This window comes from Tasmannia lanceolata, unplaced genomic scaffold (assembly GCF_043159265.1).
Source record: "Tasmannia lanceolata isolate RefF3 unplaced genomic scaffold, GAP_Taslan_0.1 ptg000018l, whole genome shotgun sequence".
Lineage (NCBI taxonomy): Eukaryota > Viridiplantae > Streptophyta > Magnoliopsida > Canellales > Winteraceae > Tasmannia > Tasmannia lanceolata.
Genome location: NW_027518695.1, coordinates 45634719 through 45659789, shown reverse-complemented (window position 1 = coordinate 45659789; position 25071 = coordinate 45634719). Strand labels below are relative to the sequence as shown.

General features: G+C 38.8%; 1 protein-coding gene across 2 annotated transcripts in view; it reads right to left on the bottom strand.

Annotated features, from left to right (window-relative positions):
• Positions 1–1443: 1443 nt before the first annotated feature.
• LOC143850997 (lipid droplet phospholipase 1-like) overlaps positions 1444–25071 on the bottom strand; it is a 62239-nt gene continuing 38611 nt past the window's right edge. Inside the window, exons 5-11 of one of the 2 annotated variants that reach the window (XR_013236161.1) lie at positions 19530–19690; positions 18929–18984; positions 18481–18533; positions 18277–18397; positions 13228–13325; positions 1999–2120; positions 1444–1857 (exon numbers count right to left, since the gene is read on the bottom strand). Coding sequence is in view for 1 of the 2 variants with exons in the window: in XM_077360310.1 (XP_077216425.1) it covers positions 1825–1857; positions 13228–13325; positions 18277–18397; positions 18481–18533; positions 18929–18984; positions 19530–19690 (522 nt within the window). In the remaining variant the exon portion in view is untranslated. The remainder of the gene's footprint in view (positions 1858–1998; positions 2121–13227; positions 13326–18276; positions 18398–18480; positions 18534–18928; positions 18985–19529; positions 19691–25071) is intronic. The other variant, XM_077360310.1, reaches the window with a different exon arrangement.

The following is a 25071-nucleotide window of genomic DNA, read 5'->3' as shown; positions in this document are numbered from 1 at the left end:
TCTAGAATGCATGTCCCGTAGCTTGCACATCAAAAGAGTTTAAATGCGCATTTTAAAAGAACTTTACGTAAGTTAATCTTTTGGAATTAAAGACCGGATTACCGGACGAGAATTGTGCATATGGTGTATTCATCATAACTTCAATTCTCGTAATCAGGTAACGGATCTAGACTTCATGAACCACAGATCATTGCAGTGTCAGTTATAGGTCCTAGGTCCATTACCTAGGTGGCGACTCTAGTCATCTCTTTTGTATGAAATTCGGATTGCTTTTGTAGTCCCAAATTCACAGAAAAGAAATACTTTAATAAAAACTCATAAACCAATAAAGAGTAATTCAAATCCACGTCACCCTCGTGGGTCGTGTAGGGATCTCCTCCCATATCAGGTCCCGCAGACTATAAGGGCTTACACCATATAAAATCTCGTGAAGTATAATCCTTCATTTTCTTCTTACAAGCAGCACCCAACACCAAACGGAAGAAGAAGAAGAGATGGCATGGCTATCTATGTGACGGGAATAACAAAAGCAGAAGGGGAAGGATTTAGAAGACAAGAGGTAAGAGAAGAATATGAAGCGGGCATGCCTCCCAAGTAAAGGGGAGATTTATTTTCTTCTCTAATTACAGTTACATGTACTCCAAATAAAGAAGAGATCACACCAAGAAGATTAATTTTAGTATTAAGCCTCTGCATTTCCCATATTGGCATGGTTCACGACATTTACAGGATCAGGCTTTTGCTTCTGATGGGCTATGCCTATGTGGCTTGGACACCAAATAAGACAGTACTAAATCAACATGATCAATATGCAGATCCCAAACTTTATGAAAGTCTTAGAACCAAGGAACCCCATGAGGAATAAATTCATGGCAATTGAGGAATAAACTCAGCAGTGAAGATTACACAACTTCTATGTTTGAAAACTACAACCTTTTTACATCTCATTTCGAGATTTTAATTTAGAACTAAATAAATTTTTATTAATACAATTAGATTTGTTAGTAAAACGATGATGCTGGATATCTCATAATTGGTGTAATTCAAGGGTTTATCATCTTGCTTCGTTTTCTCCTCCTCTGACCTTTTGGAGTACGGCCTATCTATATATCAGTTTGCTACCTATTTTCATATGGCCATGAGAACTTTCAAGGTATTTCTTTCATTTGAATGGGCCCCACTGCAAAAGTGGCATATATGTGTAGTGAAGGGGCCCATTGATCTGGTGGGCAATCACAAGAGCAGTCGATGCTCAAAATGAAAATGATATTTCCATCCTATTTTCTTTGTCTCTTCCTGACAACAACATTATCTGTAACAAAAAACAACACAAAAGAGCTGAAAATATTGTTACTTTTAGGAAAAGACAAAAAAGGGTGTCTAAATGCTGAAAAAGAGGGTGTAGAGATATCCTTTTCCTTTACAAGGATCATGAGTGAGATAGAGGGTTTCAAGATGCTTTAGCAAATGAATGGTTTGTCTCACCGAACCATTGGGCCATACACTTATTGCCACCAGTGCTTTCCATTGAAGACACACCACATTGGGCCTTACACACTTATTACATCATATAACTCCTGCTTTTCATATCACTTTCAAAAAGAAAAACGAATTACCAAAAAAATATTTTCCCAATGCACATCACACATGTAAATTCTCCAGTGTTAAATTAATCTTCAATGACAATGTTGATTGCAATGAAGAATTATGAAGGATTACTCACGAGTGAAAAATTAGATATGACAGTCTATTCAATCTTACAAGTCTTTCGTGTTAAAGAGGCAAAAAGCAATTGAAAACTTGATCCAAGTGGGCCTTACGGGTTCAAACCGAGAAGCCGTTTCTTTTCTCATATACCTGTAAAACATTGGAAGATCTTCAGAATGTTTCAATAGAAATAAATTCGAAACCAATTGCTGACTGTATTGTTACAGACGAACTAAAATTTTGACTCTACAAGGAGAAAAATATAACTCCTTAACAATTATTTAGGCTTACCCGTAAAAGAATAACGACATATCTGCCTCCATGCTGGAAAAATAAATTTACTATAGTTGGAAATTATCGATCAAGTGCAAAATGATGTCGGCACCATCTGAATTTATACAGTAAGTTTTAACCTAAATGGACAAGGGAGAGGAGAAAAGTCAGTTGAAAATCATCCAAGAGCACACAGGGTAGAGAAAGGTCTTGTTCCTGTAGCCAATAAATGATCAGTACACCAAAAATTCTACTCATCATTTGTGTTAGATCTGGCACTTACGCAATTTTTAATTCGGTAAGTTAATGTTTGTAGAACTTTGAAGACATGAAAAGTCACAAACCACATCTACATTTCTCAGCAAAGAATAAGATGGATTACTTTAAGAGATAATTAAGTACAAACTTACAACAACCAACCTAACTAACATGGCCCTTTCCCTAGCTTTTTAACCATCGTTGGGTTTGTGATCTGTGACTGAGCTTTGCCTTCTAATGAATGGGAAGATCCTAAAATTTCTTAAACCAGTAGGGTCGTCAATGAGATGAACTAGGCTTAGGCAGCCATACCAAACAGATCAATAATGTTAAAAACCTATAACCAGCCCAAGCCATAATGGGCTTTGACAACTAAGCCCAAGCCCCGCTTGCTGAAATTTGTAGAAGCCCAGCCCATACATTATACAGTCATGATTACTAAAACAATAAAAGATTACTTTCATTGAATAAAATTCATTTTGATATTGCCAGTCAATTAGAAATTGACTACCTCTCACTCTATTTGCCTAGTACAATGGTACAAGGTGACTCATTAAAAAAAAGGGTACAAGGTGGATTCAGATCTGATTTTTTTTTCTTTTCAGTGGTAAAGAAATCGTTATTGAGGAAGCACAGGGAAAAAGCCTTGACCAAGATGGTCAAGGCAACAAATAGGAAAAGATCGCAGAGAAACTGTTAGAGTCAGAGAATGAGAATGAAAGAGTTGGAGACTTGCTCCCCCTCACTATGATATTTATATTATAAAGACAAGCACAATGACTATATTACCCTCAAGCTTATTACATATATCTAACACTCCCCCTCAAGCTGGAATGTAGATAATACATTCCTAGCTTGTTTCAAATGTCATTGAGTTTAGCTATGCTTAAGGACTTGGTAAATACATCCGCTAGCTGATCTACAGATTGAGTGAAAGTAACCTCAACTTCACCTCTCTGTATCCTCTAGCGAATAAAATGACACTCGACCACGATATGCTTGGTCCTCTCATGAAAAACGGCATTGGTAGCAATGTAGATGGCAGCTTTATTATCACAATAAAGTTGTGCTGGAGACGATGATGGAAACCCAATCTCAGATAGGAGAGATCGTAGCTAGAGAAGTTCTCCACTCGTGTGAGACATCGCTCGATACTCTGCCTCTACAGTAGACTCAGAAACTATATCCTGCATTTTACTTCTCCACAATACAAGGTTGCCTCCAACAAAGGTACAATAGCCTGTGTAGATCCTGCCCAATCGACTATGTCCATGTTTCTTGAACATAAGACCTTTTCTTGGTGCCCCCTTTAGATAACCAAGGATCTGACCTATTGGTGCCCGGTGAGACGTGCATGGTGCACTCATAAACTGACTAACCACACCAACTGCATACGAAATGTCTGGGTGAGTAACAGAGAGGTATATAAGCTCCCCTACTAGTCGGAGATACCGACCAGGATCATCCATCGAATCTCCTTCTGCCATAAGTTTAGTATCGTCCATAGGTACAGTCACTGGTTTCACAGGGGTGAAACCAGTCTCCTCCAATAAATCTACAACATATTTCTTCTGTGAGAGAAATAAACTAGTACCGCAGGATGCAACCTCTATCCCCAGAAAGTATTGCAGGCGTCCAAGATCTTTTGTAGCAAACTCTTTTTTGTAGGAACACTTTCAACCTCTGTATGCTAGCTGTATCACTCCCTGTAATAATGATATCATCTACATAAACAATGAGTAGAATATGCCCTGCATCATAACAACAACTAAACACCGGGTGATCCACTGCACTGTCGCATACCAAATCTCATGATCGCGTCACTAAAGCGGCCAAACCATGCTCTTGGAGATTGTTTTAGTCCATATAAGGACTTATGGAGTCTGCAAACTGAGGAGGACATCTCCCCTTGAGCAACATACCCAGGAGGTTGCTCTATACACACCTCCTCAGTCAACTGCCCATGAAGAAAGGCATTTTTGACATCTAGCTGATACAGGGGCCAGCCTCGATTGACAGCAAGTGAGATAAAAACTCTGACAGATGGAATTTTGGCCACTAGTGAAAAAAATCTTTGTGTAGTCAAGGCCATATGTCTGGGTGTAGCCCTTAGCGACAAGGCACGCCTTAAGTCGCTCAATGGTTCCATCTGGCAAGTGTTTGATGGCAGAAAGCCAGCGACAACTAATAGCCTGAGCTCCAGAAGGAAGCGGAACCAAATCCCAAGTATGATTAGATTAAAGGGCTGCCATTTCAGCATCCATAGCAGTACACCAGCCAGGGAGAGCTAATGCCTCTTGGACATTCCTGGGTAAAGAAACGGAAGACAAGGAAGAGACAAAACTGCGAAAACAAGGAGTGAGATGCTCATAAGAAACAACTGAAGAAATAGGATGAGCATTCTGACGAGATCTCGTACGAGATGCAATAGGTGAATCAACTGAAGTAACAGGACTAGAAACAACGGGTACCTGAGTGGCAGCAGCTGGGATCTCTGTTTGGGAGGAAACCTGCTCAGGCATGACATCAGATGCCCCTTCTCTCTCGCTCGTCGTTGGTAGAACTTAGTAACAGGCGATGGGTGACACGGTGCATCTGTAGTAAGACTAGGATGATCAACAGGATCGTGAAGAACATGGATAGGAAGAGGAAGCGGCGGCGCTGAAATGACAGAAGCATCCCCTGGAGAGGGAGGAAGGAACGGCTTCGACTCAAAGAAGGTGGCATCGGCTGAAACAAACATGCGTCTCAACGGTGGGCTATAGCAATGATAGCCTTTCTGGGTACGAGAGTATCCCAGATATACACATTTCTCTGCCTTAGGATCCAATTTATCAGCACCTGGAGATAGATTATGAACAAAACAAACACATCCGAACACTCGCAAATTTAGAGGTAAGGGCTCAACCGTAGGATGAAGAATGGAAAAAGGGGTAGAGCCATCCAGAACTAATGATGGAAGATGGTTAGCCAAGAAACAGGCAGTAAGTACGGCATCACTCTAATAAGACTTAGGAACTCACATTTGAAAAAGCAAAGAGCGAGTAATATCGAGAAGGTAGCACAGCTTGCGCTCATCCACACCATTTTGCTGTGAAGTATGAGCGCAGGAAGACTGATGCATAATACCATGAGAGCATAAGAAATCCTGAAACTCAGTAAAGAAATACTTCATAGCGTTATCAGTGCACAAACATTTAATGCTACAACTGTATTGGTTAGCAATCTCTGAGTGTGAAAAACCTGAGAGCGATCCTTGAGCAAGTATAACCAAGTAACACGAGAATAATGATCCACCAACACAATAAAATAACTGTAACCAGAATGTGACAAAATTCGTGAAGGAAGCCATACATCTGAATGTACTAAAGCAAAAGGGCTCATAACACGACTAACAACTTTAGAGGGAAAAGACACATGATGATGCTTCATGAGTTCACAAGACTCGCAATCAAAAGACTGAATAGTAGACGACACAATTGAGGATTGGCGAAGCTTCTGCAGAGAAGGGTGGCCTAAGCGACAATGCCACAAGTAAGAATCAGCAGAGCTGTGCAGAATATGACGAGGTGGGCTACTGTCTAAGGAGTAGAGTCCATCATGCTTACGACCCAAGCCAATCATTCTCTCAGCCAAGAGATCCTGAAAGACACAATAAGACGGATAAAATGAGCATAGCAATTTAAATGTTTTGTAAGCTGACTAACATAAATAAGATTAAAAGGGGATTTAGGCACACAAAATAGAAGATAAAGTAAGCCCAGAATGGGGCAAAAGAGTACCAATACCCGAGATAGGGGTGGATGTCACATCGACAAGAGTGACTTAGTGGGAATCAGAGGGAAACAGGCGAAAAGAGCCAAAAGAAAAGGAATTACCAATGAGATGATTCGAAGCCCAGAATTAATGATCCAGGAGCTGGAGCTACTAAGGATGCCGGAGAACTACCTGGCTGGGCAAAACTCGTAGTGGCTGGACGGATGCTCAAGCGAAGATGCTGAAACTCATCATAATTAGCCCGTGAAATGGTCAGTGTATCCATAGCAGGTGCAGGAGTCGAGTAAGATGGAACAGAAGTATCAGGTAGAACGACAGCAGTGATGTGGGCCGAGCGTGGAGGTCAAAGCTCAGGATGGAGCTGAAAACAAATATCAACATGGCGGCCCTCTCTCTGACAATGGGTACAAAAAGAGCGTCCTCGTCCACCACCAAGGCGACTACAACCACAGCCCGAAAGAGAACCACTATCATATGCTGCTAAAACGGAGCCACAGACACTGCTACCGAGTTCAACTAGAACTAAGAAATGAAAACAAAAAATAAACGACAAAATTTCCTAAGATTTCTCTTTTCCTAAAATCTCTCTAACTCACATGGAAACTTCCCTGAATTTTGCTTTTTTCGTCGACATTTAGAAACCTCAAAAAATTCCTCGACACAGCCTACTCCTATGTGGCCCATAATTAGCTAACCAATCAAATTACTATTCAAAATTTAAAATCAAATCCTCTTGTTCAGTGAGAGTGAAAAACTTAACTTGGACTTTAAGAATCGACCGCTGAACTTGGGATCGCCTTGACCTTCGAGCATTCTTGTGATTAGCGAACTATCATTGATAATTTTCTTCTATAATCTTAGTGTGATCGACAATTTAGGCTGTCAATTCTATGGTCTAGAGCAGTCGGACTATGGCTTTGACCTTCATATGTGAGATTCCATCAATCTGATCACCAATTTGGATCTCTTCTTGAGAAGAACTCGACCATGATTTCAATTCAATATTGACCTGCTATGATATCAAATGACATAGAGGTGCAACATATAGAGGAAGCTCCGATAAGATTTGGGAGTTGTTCAAGGCTAGGGATATATGATAGCCTATCAGAAACCGTCACAGAGTGTCTGACATCATGTGGACGGCAACTTTCACAATAGTACTCAAACAAGAACAGCAAAGGCGTTGTTCTACTTCAGATCTTGTCACAATTATAGTGGCGTTAAGTCGTAGGACTTGATTCCGCAAGTGGGCATGCAGCTGCTGGAATTTAAAAGAAGCAACCGGCTTGTAGTGGCTAAAATAAAGTCCAAAACACTATTTGTAGATGATGGAAACTTGGTCACTGATGAACAAGATCGACAATTAGGACATGTTGTTAGCCGAAAAAGGGAAGCATATGTAGCGGAAGAGGCCGTGGAAACTATGAAAACAAAAAATTTCCTCCTTTAATCCTAGAATCCCTAGATTACTAGATTAACGATGGCGATCAAAATAAAAGCATGAGAATAAGTAAACACCACCGATTTGGTTACCTGACTAGTAACGTCTGATTGATCCACTCCCCACTCAGCTTTTGTGTTTCGTAAACACGAATGCCCCGAAAGTTCGAGTGATGGCTCCCACTGATCACATGAACACAAGAGGATTTGGAAAACACTTCTTCTCTTCCTTTGCTCCAACCAAAAAGGATTACGGAACCCAAAGAGTGATGAGAGATGAGAGAGATTTTTGGAAGATCTTGCACAAGAGAGAGGGTGAAAAAAAAGTCCAAAAGCCCTTTCCTCTTTTCCTTTCTTGATACTTATAAGGGAGGATATGTCCAATAAGAGTTGGACGTTTTCTCCCCTAAAATATCTCACATTTCTTTTTCAACAATTATCTTTTATTATTTATTTCCAAAACAAACATTTCAATGTGGAAACTTTCTCTCCCTCAATTCTGCACCAATAGGAACCAAACTATCCAAATTCCACCACACAATTAATTGATCCAATTAATTAATTATGTATTATACACCATATATGAACTAAAGTGCATACACCATATATACGGTGTAAATCCTCCCTATATCTTATACAACGAATCTAAACCGTCCATGCAATCTGTAAATCCAGGACCCTGATCCTCTAAGGATCGTAACGGGTCAAGCAAGTTATGAGCATGGTTTAAAATTTCGGTTTCGGTACCGGTTTCGGACCCTGAAATTTCGAAATTTCGGTAATTTCGGTCAAAATTTCGGTGGAATTTTAAATTAATTTTAAAAACAGGTATTTTTGGTGAAATTTCGGAAAAATCGAAATTTCGACCGAAATTCCGAAATTTCGGCAGAAATAAAATACCGTTTCAGTTTTTGGTAATTTCGGTGTCGGTCTCCACCGAAATCCGGAATTCGGTCGAAATTTAAAACCATGGTTATGAGTACGATTGATGCAAGGATCCAACAGTCGATCTGATAGAACCCAAGATAGGCTCCACAGCGACCCCACGCACTGTAGTCCAACTACGGTCACATTGGGCAAATGGCCCCCACTAGGAGATTACCTTGAAGATGATCGTCAGATCATCAAATACTCCTAATCACATCCAATCAATATGTCCTTCCTCCAATCCTCATTTATCAGGCTAGGCCCTTGGAGGTGGACACTAACTATGCCCTAGGCCCAGAGCTTGGGCTCGCAAATGCATTTGCTAATCCTCTTTGAAAAACAAACAATTGTTTTCTAAAACATTTAGATTAACGCTTTATCAAATCATCTGGCCAAACATATTTCAAGGGCCTACAAGATCGAAACTGTAAATTAATTTCCTCTTTGTCAGAGGTGGATGATTCCTTATTGGGCATCCCTATTGATCCCATTGGTTACCCTAAGACACAGCACTGCCCGAAAGTGGCCTTGAACCATGGACCACTCTGTGATAGACCAAAGCCATAACCAATATAACCCTTAGGTCGTAGGATATATAAAGGAACCTGATTGACAGAATAGCCATATCCAGATCCTTGTCCACATGCTATTCTAAAAATGACCTCGTTCAGTGCGTGACCATTCTTCACACCCATACTACTTGCTTAGGGCCCACTACCCTAGTGGCCAAGATAAGCCACCCCGTGTATGGAGGCAGGTATGATGCTGGTTGTGTACATGAAGAGATGTCCAGTCTCAACCCCAACCAGGAACTTATAGGTCTGCAAAGAACCAGAAGGTCATATCTCCTCACCCCTTAGGATATGTGAATCCATGGACATGGCACTTCCTACGATGCTACCTAAGGACAAACGTGTGTTAATAAGCACATCACACTCCTATATAATACCCAATAGATGTCATTAAATATTTTATCAATGAAAGAAGGTTCAATACATAAACACTGGCTTTTGGGGCATACACTCTAACACTTGCAGGAGTGCTAACTAGATTCGCAAGTGGGTGTTGTGTGTGTTGAAAATCAGAACAGGAGTGCTAACGGTGGAAATTTCTGAAAAAGTATAGAACAGCAACTCTACCAGCCGCTTGTGAAGTTATTGAAAACAATAGCAGCAACTCTTCAAGAAGCATGTGAAATGGCTGAGAATGAAGAGGAGAAGCAACCTTTCAAGTTTCCGTAATATTGTTAATTGGGTGGACTGATCAAGGTGGTGATCAGTCGAGTAGGGTCGTATATCTTGAATGAAACAAGAGGTGAACAAGAAGAAGACTGAAGAAATTAAAACACGTTCAGACTTGCCGTTCATAATTCAAGAAAGCATACATTTAAGGTCCACTATGGAGTATACAACAAATTATCATCCAAAAATCAGCTTATATCAAAAGTTCTTTTTCATCCCCAATTTTGCCGTTCATAATTCAAGAAAGCATACATTTAAGGTCCACTATGGAGTATACAACAAATTATCATCCAAAAATCAGCTTATATCAAAAGTTCTTTTTCATCCCCAATTTTCAAATACATATAGGAGAGCTCTTTTTACAGTTAGTAATTGAAATATAAAAGAAGGTAGCAAGCACTTGGTCGTCCATGCAAAAACAAACTAATAAACTAGTGAACCAATAAAGGCAACCACTAAGCTATTCTTAATAACTAAGAAAGCACATTCCTATTGGTTAGAAATCAAAAGAAAGAAACTTCCCACAAGACATCCTATTACATATCTGTCCAATTTGGTGGGATCTCTTCTATTTAGGACTTTAGAACTTAGAGAAAAATCCCAACTGGAAACAACTAATAACTAGTGCCATGAATTCCTAAATAAAAACTTTCTAAACTCTCACAAATTAAACTTGCCCAAATTGGAAACTTTGCAAAATGAAAATGGAAACCTTCTAATCTAAGAAAACCCAATTAGTAACTTACTAGCTACTGAGATTCAAATTAGGATCTTTCCAAAATGGAAGTCAAAACACAGATTTAGAAAGTAGGTTTCTAAATCTGAAGCTTGCCAAATTTGGAACTTGAGTAAAATACAAATATGCTGAAATTAGAAACCGCCGATAATTGCAAAATTGGCTAGACTTAGTAGGGACCCAGGTTGATGTCACCAGATGATTTTGGTCGTGATGGCATCATTCAACCAGTTTTCAATTCCCTTCATCAGGTCGTCCATCGATCTTGGGGCCGCTTCGATTGCTTGGCGATTTTAGGATGATCGTCCTTTTGGTATTCTTCGGCAATATCCTCAGCCAGATCATTGTTCTGGATGCCTGATCTTCGATTTAATGGCCCTGAGGGATCCGATTACGCTTCCGAAGCTTCCGGCCGTTGATCAGCACAATCTAGCGAGATCCACCTATATCACTAGATAACCAAATTCACCATAATCATTCCTATTTCTGAAAGAGGGAGGGGTATACAAGCTGCCGACAAGTGGAACCAATCATCCAATTGTTCTATCACCTTCAATTCCATAGTAATCACCATTTCTACTCACCTCCTCCATAAGTTTCCATGTTTCCCTGATAATCATTCATAAGCAAAATTTAATAAAGTCTGATAAATACTCTTTTCTATTTGTTAAGGGCAAGAAGGCTATCAATTAGTTGGGTCTTCTACTTAGGGAATGCATTGGGTCATTTTAGGGGAAAAAACTCACCAAGCAAATACATTTCACTTTGTTCACTCCAACCTATGTAGTAGCAGAAGAGCCCCTTTTTTGCCTCCTCATTTTCACTAGAGAACGATGTCGATCTCATCTTAAAAGGCTCCAAATTCTAAGGCTTGCAGTAGAAAAGCATGGAGAAGGGAATGTAATCCACGGCAATGAATTCTTGGCTTATCACAGGCCTCCATTGACATCCTTTCACTCTTAATTCATTTAGAATGACATTGAAACTCCCATATTTCCTCCATTCCTTAAGGCAATTCTCTCACTCAGCCATCAAGAATTTACTGTCAAAATCCATTTTTTGCAAAACATCCACTGATACTGTCACTTTATTGGGGAACTAAGCAGCTTCATCATATATCTTTTGAGGGTAAGGGTTTTCTCTTGGGTAAGAGTTTTCTCTTTAGGGTGTGTTCCAGTGAGGGTAAATAGGGGGTTAAAACATTGGTTTACCCTCTAGGCAGAAGATACTGTTGTTCCAATAGTCTTAATTTCGAAATCATGACCCGTATTCCGCTTTCATGGCGTCAGTTGTTTCCTCCGTAAGGGGGGAAGTGGCATACACTGTGACAGATAGTAATTAGTTTACATAGTGTATCGGGCGCGTCTCACTCCCAAACGTCTCTCCCCAAAACAAGAAGTTTCTTCTTCTGCTCTCTCACTCTCTCTAACGTCGGTTAGGCATATGTAAGTCGGGACTCGCCCGAACAATTCTCCCTCTCTCCTTATCTTTCTCTATACACCTAGCATCTCTCCCCAACGTAAGAGATTTCTTCAGCCCTTTATCTGTCTCCCCATCCAAAATGACTTTTCTGCCCTATCTATCTCTCTTAGTTCTATCTTAGCAGAGAACGATTCTCCAACAAACCGATTAGGTCTATCTTAGCCCTGAAAAAGTTGGACTCGTTCCCCAATATTTCTCTACGTTCTTTGCTAGGTATCTCTATAAATAGAACTCCTTCCATGACAACAAGGATTTACTAGTGTTTTCTAAATCAACCGATAGTAGTTACAAAAAAAATTAAACAAACAAACTTTATACTGCGTTTTGCTTCAAACCCAAGATCTATAGCAGCTTCACTTTGCAGCTTATACTGCGTTTTGCTTCAAACTTTAGACTCTAAACCTTAGGGTGGCTGAACTGCAATAAAATGAACCACTTTTAGGTTGCTGCATTTTCAGCTATTTCGGTAAGAATGCAACAATATCACCAAGAAATCAGCAACTTTTTTGGGGACGAAACAGTCCCAAATCGGTTCTATTTAATTAAGGAGTTGGTGATTTCAAGGCAAATGGTTTAGACAAATTCTATTTGGTGTGTAGTTCCTACTCTAATCCCTTCTCTATTCTCATATGTCCTCTGTTCAGAGACCACATAGGCTTGCCCATATCCTTGGATTCCATGTGACTTAATGTTATATCTGCAAAGTGACTTAATGTTTATGACATGTTTCATTTTAAAATAAAATCATGACTATGATGATAAATATTAATATTACTACGCAATGGATGATGTACTATGGGTCACTTATTTTGACCATCTAAACCGCTAATTTAGCGTTATACATTATAGATAAGATGTGGTATAAAATTATTTTTTGAGATGACTAGTCTAATCCTCTTATGTAATTGTTGTATAATGAATGGTTCCAAAAAGTTATTCATTTACCCCTTACACTATCTAGTAGAACTGTAGAAATCAAAGACCCTTTAGTTTACCCAGTAAATTGGAACAACAGAAATTAAATCAAGGGTAAACTAATACAAGGTAAGTAAATTACTATGAAATGGTTTACCCCGAATTGGATTACCCCCTCGTATTTACCCTCACTGGAACAGACCCTGAGGGTACACAGCATGGGAAATCGCTTACCAGAGAAGAAATTTTCACCAAGATAAATCATTCACATTTGGGCAATTTCGGAACACAAAAATCATAAAGTAGAAAAAGAAGTAGGAGGCAAAATAGAGAGTAACCAGATAAAACAATCTAAAACTAGAAACCAACCAAATGAATCCCTTTATGAGGAAGAAAGCCATTCATTCGATATATGATGAGATTACTGGAAAAAAAATAATTAAAAGATGATGAGATTAAAAAGGAACATGCCTGAATGGTACTGTGGGCAAAAAATCTCTGTTTACTTCTGCGGAAGCTGACATCAACACGTTCCCAACCCACTTTATTGAGACCTCTAATCATCTCATCTACAATTGTTGAAAATAACACACAAAAAAGATAATGTATCTCTTTGAGAAAGTAGAATAATCACAGCATTTTTTCAAATGAAATTAGATTAGATATCTATTTGCAGAAATGACAGCAGATCTGAGATAAGTAATAGATAATAAAATTCTAGCCATCCATGCAAGCAATAGAACACTGATATTCTTTCATGCTTGTGGAGTTTAATTCCTAGAATGAGGGATGCACACAATAATTTTCACAAGGATGAATACGCAAACAGGGATAACTTGAAACTTTTATACAGTTTTATTCAAACAAAGCGAACGTATCTAGCCAAAAGTCCTTATAAACATTTTCTAGGCCTTTCTTGGAGCAAGCAGAAATTATTGCTGATAGGATTGAGCATGCATTCTCTACAATTGTTCATTTCTGACCAGAAATATAGACTTTAATGCTAGGGTGTCAGTTCTCTATTGGTTCATTCATTTTGCTAATTCATTAGCTCCAATTCGGTACCTTTGTTCTTAATAAATCATTTTTCCTACTGAGGATGTTACTTTATTATTGGTAAATTTTATTGGGTTTCCTCAATATCAGACTTTACTTTTTTCTTTTCGTTATTAATTTATAACTAGAAAAATTTTGATTATCATGGAAAAAGGAGTGACTAAGATTTTAACTTAAACTGCTAAGGAAAACTAGGTATACTTCCCAAAGTTTGCAGATCCCTTAAATCCAAACAGATTGAATACTGCATTTGCAAAAGTGGCAGGGAAAAATACTGTATCCCAAACATATTTTATAATAGTGCAACCTCCATACGACCAGAAAAATCTGTGTTGAAGAGTGTAAAGGCAGTTAGGTCATTACATGTATAAGTGAGGAGTATTGTAGTCTCTTGAGTACACCTCCATGAGAGAGGGCATAGAGCCGAAGCCGAAGATCTGTGGAGATGTAGAAAGTCAGGACCCAATCCCTTGAGGAAGTGAACTCGAAGCTGGTCCCACTGTTGGGCGGCAGCAGCTAAATCAGACGTAAGGGGCATAAAAACATCAGCCTACTGACAGAGGGAGACGGACTGGCTGTAATATGCAGAGAGATACGTGTCACCACGCCGGAGGTGCGTCCACTGTGAATAGGTGGCACAAATGCAGGTGAGGTTGTCAACCCCAAAATAGAGGATAACTGTGTGGTCCCAGACTTGCTTGAATGTACGAAGGCACATCATGGTTCCAGCAATATGACATATGAAGCGCCATGCTCTGCCACATAAGGGTGTGAATGAGAGCTGCTCCTATCTCTCGTAAGTACCATCAGTGGAGGAGGAAGGATCTCGACGAATGTAAATTTGACCGTATCCCGAGCAAGGAGGTAGGTCTCGACAGCCATTTTCCAATTAAGATAATTGGACCCGTCTAACTTAACTGTAGTCATTGGGGGAAATGAAGTCTTCACAGACGGAGCATAGGAAGACGAAGAGGGGACAAAACGTGGAGTAGCATGGGCCTCTTGAGATGGACGGAGAGAGGGATCCTCAATAACGGGAGGTTCCATGAAGACAAATGGAGAAGGCTATGCTTAACCACAACAACGACAAGGCAAGGAATAAAAAAGGGAGAACACTAGACAAGCCCAAGGAGAAGACCGCGGCCCTGATGGAGATGAAGAGAGCAAGTAGACATGATAGGACTTGCCATGTGAAGAAACCAACTAGATTGTAAAACAATCGGAGCCATGCAAAGAGATTAAAGGGAAGAGAGCTTAGATCATGAAGGGGATGGTACGAAAGAGGAAAGGGGGTATTAAAGGTTCAAGGGGTAGGAGAAAGGAGTAGTTCAAGCAAGACAACAAGAGAAAGGAGTGTGAAAAGGAGGAGAAGGGTGGGGTGGAGGTGAGATGGAAGCTATGGAGGAGAGGAGGGAGAGCTGGACAACGTGTGTGGGAGCGTGGGGAAGGGGATACAGTGGGTGCGGGATGGTGGGGAGGGGGTTACGGCGTGAGAGGAAGAGGGATAGAGGTCGGGAGAGGGTTGTGAGGGGTTGAGGATGTGAGACGAGTGTCGTGGGAGGGTGCAAAGAGGGGCGTGAGGTGTTGGGGGTGTTGGGAGAGGGGCTTGAGAGGGTTTGAAGGTGGGGCGAGGGCCATGGTAGGGTTTGGAGGATGGGGGTGTGGGGTGCCGTAGGTGGTGGGAGAGGGGTGTGAAGGAGGTTTGGGTTTGGGACGAGAATGGAGAAGGGAAGGGTTAGGGTTTTGGTGGAAATGGGGTTAGGGTGAGGGAGGTATGAAGGAGGGAGAAGCAAGGAGGAGCTTCAATGGTGGTCCCAAGGGCACCACAACGCTAGGTCTCTGATACCATGTTGAAGGAGAAGAGAAGAGAAGAGGGTGAAGAGAAAGAGTTAGTTAGGGTGTGCTCCCCCTCACTTGTATTTATATAAAAGAGAAGAGTACAAGGACTAATGTTCCCTTAGGCACATCTACACCTTCTAACAATTTCTACTAGAAAATATTTTCTAATTTTGATAATGTTGAAGGAACGTATTTAAAAAAGAGTTCAATTAAAGCATGGAAACTTATTTTAAGCAAAAATGTGGATTGATTTCTAAAAACATGAGTAAATACACATGAATAAAACATGTGAAACTATAAATTCGTAAAATTTGTAATTCTAATTAGTTGCGAAGTCTTCTTTTCTATATGTAATCCTCACCTATTACAATCCTACTCTTTCTATGTACTTATTGTTCACTTCTATGAGGGTTTGTAAATGCTTCATGCTGACTTTCAATGACCCTTTCTAGATGTTTTCTCTTTACTTTCTTTAGAACTTTTCGCTTCCCCTATTTTCTCTTTTCTAAACCCCTCGATTTCTGCTTTCGCTTCTCACACTCGCCTCTCACTCTGGCAATTATGGTTTGTAAAACTAAACGGAAATATTGGAACTCTTCTCCCATGGACGTAGGCACACTGCCGAACCAGATAAATCTGGTGTTCTTGTTTTTGTGCTATTGTGTTTCATGCATCTCTTCTTGTTGCTTGCTGCACATCATGTTTGATGCTTGGTAAGGTACCTAACATTTGGTATCAGAGCAGTCACCATGTCCCGTGTTTGAGTCACAGAAGGGGTGACCTGTGGAGAGGACTACCTGGAAAGGGCTACCTGGTAAAAAAAAGCCAGAGTGAAAGCCACCAGAGTGAAGTTGCCACTGAGTGGGCCGCCGCGGAAGGGGCGACCTATGGAAAGGGCTACCTGAAAAAAAGGCCAGAGTGAAATCCGTCACAAAGTGGGCCGTCGAGGACGGCAGATTAGGAAGCGTGGTGGTATGTTACGGTCCTAAGTGGGGGCCCGCCTAAATATGGGGCTGGGTGGGACCCAGCCTGGTATGGGACAGGTTTAAAGGGCCTTGCCTAACGCGTTCCATCAGCTCTGGAGCTTTTGGCGTATCGGTAAGGTACCTAACATTTATTTTAGAAGGTATTTCTCGGGTTTTCTACAAATAAAAAACACTATTTTTGCATAATATATAGTTAACCATTGCCTAAAGTGAAAACCAAGAAAAAATGTTCTCTAGTGGTGGAAGGGACTTCTAAAACTCTTCATCGTGTTAAAAATCTTGATGGGAGCCTTGTTGGTTTGAAGATTAAGGTTAGATGGCCAGATGATAAGAAGTTTTATGAAGATGTTGATTCTTTTGATGAATCTGATGGAAAGCACACGATTCAATATTTCGATCATGAAGAGTGGTGCTGCTTGAAGATGAGAAGTGGGTGTTTCTTGAAAGTGACACTACTCAGGATGAGGTTGAATCTAATCTGTTAGGTCCCAACTCTTCTGAAATGCCACAAAAAAGAAAAGAAATAGAAACTTTGATTCATCAACGAAGCAAGCAAAAACATCTACACCTTAAAAGAGAGGGGGGGGGGGGGGGGGGGGGGGGGGGCTTTGCCCAACAAATCCTTGGCAAAGTGAAGGATAGTACAACTAAATCTGTCACTAAGTTGAAGAGTGACACTGCTAAACTTGGCAATGAATCTAAAGATGGCATTCCCAACTTTGGCAATAGATCCCAAGAGGATACTATTAAAATTGGTCGTAAGACCAAGGATGATACCAATAGCATATCCAAGGAGGGACACACCTAAAGCCGCAAGTAAATCCAAGGTTGACTCACCTAAAACCGGAAGCAAACACGAGGACGATACCTCTAAAGCTGGCAGAAAATCACAGGTTGATAACCCTAAAGCAGGTAAATCCAATTTGAACGCTGCTTCTGAAAAGAGGAAAGCAGACTCATCAAAAGTGAAGAAAACAATAGAGGATCCTGTTGAAGAGAAATCGAGTTCAACAAAGGCTCAGGAAAGTGAGGTGCAAGTGCGAAGAAGAGAGGACGACAACAAAGTTGATCTACTCTTTAGGCTGACTAGTCGATCAGGTAAAATAGTTGTCTGTCCTGTCATCCCCAGGTATATATATATATATATATATATATATATATATATATATATATATATATATACACATATAATATTTGTGTAATCTGTCTTGAAGATGCAAAAATCATATAAATACGGCTTCCCATGATGCTTTAGTCCTCTTTCATTGCTGAAAAAAAAAAAGCTAACCCACGCTTATGTAACATCAGATTTATAAATTTATGTTTCAAAACAGAATAGAAACAACCTTTTAGTTGGAATGACATGAGTTAGATCACTTCTTGTCCATAATAGTAACAAAAATGGCACAACGCAAGGTCTCAAGTTTACATAGTATTGCCTTAAAAAAGAATAGTGGCTCCTGCTCCATAATAGTGATTCTAGAAAGTCCTAAGCTAATCATGTGCTCAATATAAGTGAAAACCAAAGGAAATGGTTATACACACACATACATAAATACATATATTTGAACAACAATATGAGGTCTCATGTTGACATATATCAATTTTAAAAAGAATATCAAGCTTAAAGTCAACTAACCTTCCATGTCAATAGTCTTGACATTGGCCTTCAAAGGGACTTCCTGTTTTACACTGGTGGTTTTTGGCGGTTCCACATTGACAATATGTGGATACTTGTCATGCTTTTTAAGAAGTTGGCGCTGAAAAAGAAACAGATAATGAGACAAACAGAAATCAGAGTATCAGACTTTAGAAGATCCATAAATGTTGAAAGATTTATTACCTTTGGCAGCTCATGCTGATGACGGATTGATGAAGTCTTCCACCCGACGATATCTTTTAACAGAGTTAAATTCTTTATGCAGACTAGAGACTTGGAGGTTAATGCCTATGTCACATATGTCGTTCTCGGGAATTTCTCGGCAAGGGAAAATCTCGGGATATATTATTTTTTTTTCCAGGTTTATATCGGAAAAAACAGTAAAAATAAAATTATTTAAAACATATAAAAAAATATTATATTTAAGAAAAAAATATAAAATGAAAATATCGGGATAATATTGCGATATTATCAGGATATTTTATGATAAAAACAAAAATATTGCTAAATTTTTAAAATCTCGGAATTTTATTATTTTCTCAAAATGTCACGATATTTTGAAAATATCAGAGATATTGTGACATGTTAATACAACTACACATATCTAGAATAAATATCTGAAACAGGATACGGTCAAAGTGCGCATTTGCATATGCAACATGACGCTTGAAAGCTTGCAAAGCAGACCTGCAGAAAGAAGAATCAATGGTGAGATATCAAATTTGAGAGCTTAGTACAATTATATCACAAATATCGTTTTCGGAATTTCTCGGCAAGGGAAAATCTCTGGATATTTAAAAAAAAATTATTCTTGTCGGTTTTATATCGGGAAATTCAAATATATACACTTTTTAACCTGAAATTTGGGTTAGGTCAAGGGTTTTAGGATGTTTGGGAGATTTTAGAGTCAAGTCCCCAATTTATAACGATAATTCGCAATAAATTGGGAGAAATTCATTTTCGCATGAATTTCTCGAGATAAATTCAATCTATCTTGAATTTCTCATATATTTTTCGTTTAATCAAAATATCGTGATTTTCTCATGAGAAATTGAAATTCTTGCAATAAATTCAATTTCTCTCTAATTACTCGTATTTTTATCGTTTAATCAAAATACCATGATTTTCTCACGAGATTCAATTTCTCAGCGTTATTTGTGAGATAGAGTACAAATAATAGAAATCTTTCTTATGTGTTGAATAACAAGTATAAATAATTTATGAAGCCCCACATGAATCGAAGATCTTCGCAGTCATTAACCATCTGAAGCAGAAGTGGGAGCTTTCCCTCATCACTGTCGTTGAGAAACAGATGTTTCCCAGTTCTACCAATAATCCATGAAGTACGAGATGCAACTTTTTCCAAAACTTGAAACCCGCAAAGAATTGGGAGCTGCAAGATATATCAAAATTTGAAGGTGAGAAAACATCATCCAATAACCATAGGAACACACCACAATGAATTATGTGTTCATTAGTAGAATGCCTAACTTCTCATTAACTATTGGTGCTGATTTAGAATATCAATTATGATCAAAATTATCCACATGAAAACAAATCTAATTAGATGATGATATAAACCAGTAAGAGTGGATAAACACCTATAGATGTGATTTTTCAGAAAAAACTCAGTGACAAATACTTGTTAAGATTTGAGGCATCAGGCTTCTAGAAAAGGAATCATGGAATACTGAAAGCTTATGAAGGAGAATTGTTAAAATGATGAGCATGCTTTTAAATTTCAGCCGAAATACCGAAATTTCCACCAAAATTTCGGATTTGGGCCGGGACTGACACTAAAAGTACATTAATCCGAAATTTCGGCAAAATTTTACCGAAATCTGAAATTTAGGCTGAAATTTACAAGATTTCCACCAAAATTATTTCAACTGGAATTTTAAAAATTTCCACCAAAATTGCTTAAGTCACTCGAAATTTCCACCGAAGTCTTGTAAAATACCAATATTTTTTCCAAATTTTTACATATTTTGGCCGAAAAATTTTCGGTTGTGGCCGAAACCGACATTTAAAACCTTGATGATGAGATGTGGATGCAAAAGGTTTCAAGGTCCAAGAAGGAGAAGCATGATAGAAAGTAGGGTAGTTGAAGGCCAAGGGTAGGTGTGGGAAAATGTCAGACACGGCTTTTGGCTATCAAAAGGTGTGCAGTCGTTTCATCAAGCAAGCATCTATGATTTATACATATTGTACAACGAGGGTATATAAGAAACCATTCTAGTCCTTCTGGCATTTGGGAAATCAACCAATCTGTATCTTCTTAGTTAAATATGTCAAGGATTATGAATTGAGAGTAGGAGCTAATTAAGGTTGTTTAGTGTTGTGTAAATTGGCTTCCAATGAGTTGACTATGGGTGTGAATGAGTTGGGCCTGGAGCAAGCTTAGTAAATGAGTTGACTATGCATTGAGAGTAGCAGCTAATTAAGGTTGTTTTGTGTTGCATAAATTGGCTTACCACTTCCAACGAGTTGCATATGGGTGTGAATGGGTTGGGCCTGGACCAAGCTTGGTAAATGAGTTGCCTATTTGCCTGAGAGATCTTGAAAATTATGAAATGGTAACAAATGATATTAAAGAATCCCCTTCAATCAAAAGATGAAGCCTATTGTCCAATGGTTTCAATCAAGCACAGAGACCCAATTGGTGTCTTAAAGCTTGTTAAAGTATAAAAGATAAATAACGCCTTTCTCCAACAGCTTAAGCTTTTGGAGAAGTTGGTAAGTTAAAGTCGTATCAGAGCCAAAGGTCTCGAGTTCAGACCTCCCAAATAGCAAAAATCCACATGGGATGGTCGGCCCAAAGTGGGACCACATGTGCCACGTGTTTGCCAAGTGGGCCACAGGTGCGGGGGAGTGTTGAAGTATAAAAAGATAAATAACGCCTTTCTCCAATAGCTTAAGCTTTTGGAGAAGTTGGTAAGTTAACAAAGCTTTTGTAACTGCACTTGAAAACTCCTTAGGGACATGCATGGAGCAAGAGCAGGAGTGGCAGCATCTGAGGCTAAGACCGCAAAGGGAGCACGATAGATTTTTTTTTTTTTTCGTGAGCTGCACAGAGACCCAATTGGTGTCTTCAAGCTTTTGTAACTGCACTTGAAAACTTCTTAGGGACATGCATGGAGCAAGAGCAGGAGTGGCAGCATCTAAGACTAAGACCGCAAAGGGAGCACGATAGATATTTAATATTGATATGTCAATATGTGTGATCCATTAAAGCATAAAGTTTAAATTAATATAAAAACATGTGCTATCCATAATCATTTGATTTGGTATCCAAAGTAATGCTACCCATACATGCCTTATGTGTTTTGTTTAATTTTTATTTTAACATTATTTGCACTTAAAGGATTCTAATTGACTTAATGACTTTTCTTTTAATGAAATTGTTTAATATTCACTCTTGAATGAAATTTCATCAATTAGGAAATAATATAATTATTGTATCTTCATCACAATTCATATAGTTTTAAATGATTTCTGTTCAATTTAAACTTTATTTCTTATTATTCATACTGGTTCACAAGTCTATGTTTTGGGATCATGAAAATACATCTCTTTCCAATATTATAAATATGTCAAATTATGGGAAAGTAATACGAATTAGAATATATTTTCAGTATCATAACATGTAATTGACATTCTAATATTTTATGTCCCAAAAGCTCTACATTATAGCCCTGTAAAACTGGCTTACATCATATACTTCAGTTCTAAGTGGTAAAAGTGGTTTATTACAACATAATTGGCATTGTATAGTACTATGATACTAAATATTAATTTATTTTAGGGAGATGATTTTTTCGCCCCCCACCCCACCCACATGATTTGACAGCCCACAATTCACTTTAGAAAGGGGGTGTATTATCCTACCCGGGGAGGGGGGAATCATCTCCCTTTATTTAATGATACTATATATAATTATGTAAAAGTATATCATATACTTATCTAATTTTAGTAATACATATTAGTATAGAGATACCAATTTACGGTGCATAGGCGAATTAATTTGAACTACAGTAGTGTATAGTGTTGTGGATTTAGGGAATAATATGGCTTACCAGACTTCTGTTGAGAAACAGAAAAAACAAACAAACGATGTTAGTGAAACCCTTTCCGATGTAGCGAGATGAGGCACGGACTATGTCGCTCTCTTTAAGGTGAATTTGAGCCTTTGCGGAAACTAATTCTGATGTAGCAGATTACTGGCCGCAATCACCCCCAGGATACAATAGCCCGACGCACCGTCGATCTCCAAGAACTGCACGATCAAAGAGATTCGAACCACCCGAACACTCTGATTGCCCAACAAAATATGTAAAATAGAAAGAGGAAGAAAGAAATCTCTTTACAGTAAGATAATAGAAAAACTAGAAGAAAACAGTATACTTCTGTTGTTCTGTTGTTTTTATATAAAACACAGAGAACTTCCTCTTTTATAAACCAAAATGTGTCTGTTCAACGCACCCTTTAATGGAGTAAAGACGCCCTTTAAGAAAAGAGCCATTCAAAAGACGTTACAGATGCGAAAGGTCGCATCCCAACAGGCACAACGTTTAGGAACAGCGCAATTATTCGTAAAATAAAGGCGGGATTATTTACCCAGTTATTTGACGTTCCAGTAAGCCAGTTTACCCAGGTAAGCCGGCTTACCCAATCAATGACGGCGAAGGTAAAGGGAAGTTAGACGGACAGTAACAAAAAATAAAATATAGAGGAAGGAAAAACCTTGACTCACATGCGCAGCAGGCCGAGCTAAGCCGGGCTGGGCGGCGCGCGCGTGTGGTATAGCCAAAAGCCCACCGGGTCCACTTGATGGCTCATGCGAGTAGGCCCCCTTTCTCTTCTTCCCCCTTTCTCCTCTTCTCAATCACAAAGCTAAAGAAGTGATAAAGCTATATAAGCACATGAAGCTTTTCTTCACTTTCCAATACGGGACTATTCGCTTTTGTGAAGGAAGTGAGTAAAGTCATTTTCTAAAACCAAAGTGGCTTCTTTTTGTAAACAAAATAACTTTGTAAAATACCAACAAAGGCCACTTTTGTATTAAAATACCAACATATAGTGTATACTATAAGAAGAAATAGAAGACCTCTGCTCGAGATTTGCAACTCTATTACGACCATGCATCCATCTTTAGGGAACATTGATTCATTCTCTATGAAATTGTGGTATTGATAAACAACATTCTTGTTGCTATGTAAATATAGATTTGCAAGAATATGAGGACTCAAGAATCAAGAGCGTTGTCTTATCATAACAAGATTCATGTATGTATTGATATACAACCATGACTATCAACCACTTTAAGACTCCACCATAGATCTTGACAAAGAAGTGTAAATCTATTAATTCAGAAGCACTAATTTATTATGAAATGGGGTAAATTGTTCAGGTGGGAAGGTAGACCTTGGTGGGAGAACTTGGCTGCTAGGAGACATCACAACACCATACAACCAAGATCTAGCGCTCAACGAGCACCCAACAACCTGCACATGCCATCCTCCTAAAGAAATCTGTATGTGTCATGAGGAGATCTAGATGTAATAATTTTTATTTTAATAGCCGCTGATGGAGATGTGCACCAGATTGCACAAGAGTTAATGGACGGATTGGATAGAGACAAGAAGAAACCCCCCAAGGACTTAAGGAGGAACCCACGGTTGGCCAATGGGGCCCCACGATAGGTTCATGAGTTTTACATGTTAGGAGCTGAGTTTAATTTTCGAGTTTCTAATATTGTTCTTAGAAACTGAATTCTCATGTGTTGTTTTTTTCTTTTAAGTTTCATAGTGTTCCAGATGTATTAGGCTTCTAATTGCGAGTGTTGCAATTATAAAAGCAAGCACACATAAGGTTGAGGTTTGTTGATTATTATGATCTTTACTTACTTTTGTGAATAAAAGGTTAAAGAGGAACATCGGTCCTCTTTACCATCAGTGAGAATCCATGGTGATCGATAGCAATAGCTATGATTGTTTCCAAGAAAGCCGTCACCATATGAAGATGGATACCGAGAAACAGCTACATGCATATAAGCTCTCTTGGCTAAAGAGGAGCAACAAGGTAATTGTATCAAAACGTTGTTTAGATACTTATTTCATCATCAAGAATTATCAAGATTTTGTATGATGTGTTGCGGTTCCTATGAATGTCTAGTAACTTTTCTTTGGACATCCTTGGCAATATATAGAACTGTAATTCATTATGGCTGTCAAAACATGTACGCGTTCATGAAGAAAATTATAAAAATCATTTTATCTCCATCAAAAGATTCTAGACCAATATGTAAATCGGGTGGAGGTTTCACATGACTTTCAATGGCTTAATTTGATAAGGCCATCAATGAATCTGAAGTTTTGTAACGCAGCGGATCAAACGGGGAATCGCACCCGAAGCGTACGATCCGAACGAAAATCATAGCCGAAGCGTACGATCTGAAATAGGCCCTAGAATCCACTAGGGAAGAAGAGGAATCCTAGAATCCACTAGGAAAAGGGGAGAAGACAGAGATAGAGAGACAAAAGTCTTTAATATTATTTCATTGATTGATCAAAACTTACATGTTACAATCTCTTAAATAAAAGAAAATCTATCCCTAAATAAGTAAAGAAAGATCTAGAATCCTATTAAATCAAAAATATCTCTTTCCCACTTAAGTGACTAACAAAACAGGAAACTAATGCTAGAAAAAGTAAAACTAATTAAGAAAAATAGGATACTAATCCTAGTGGAAAGAAAAGAAAGAAAGATGATAAT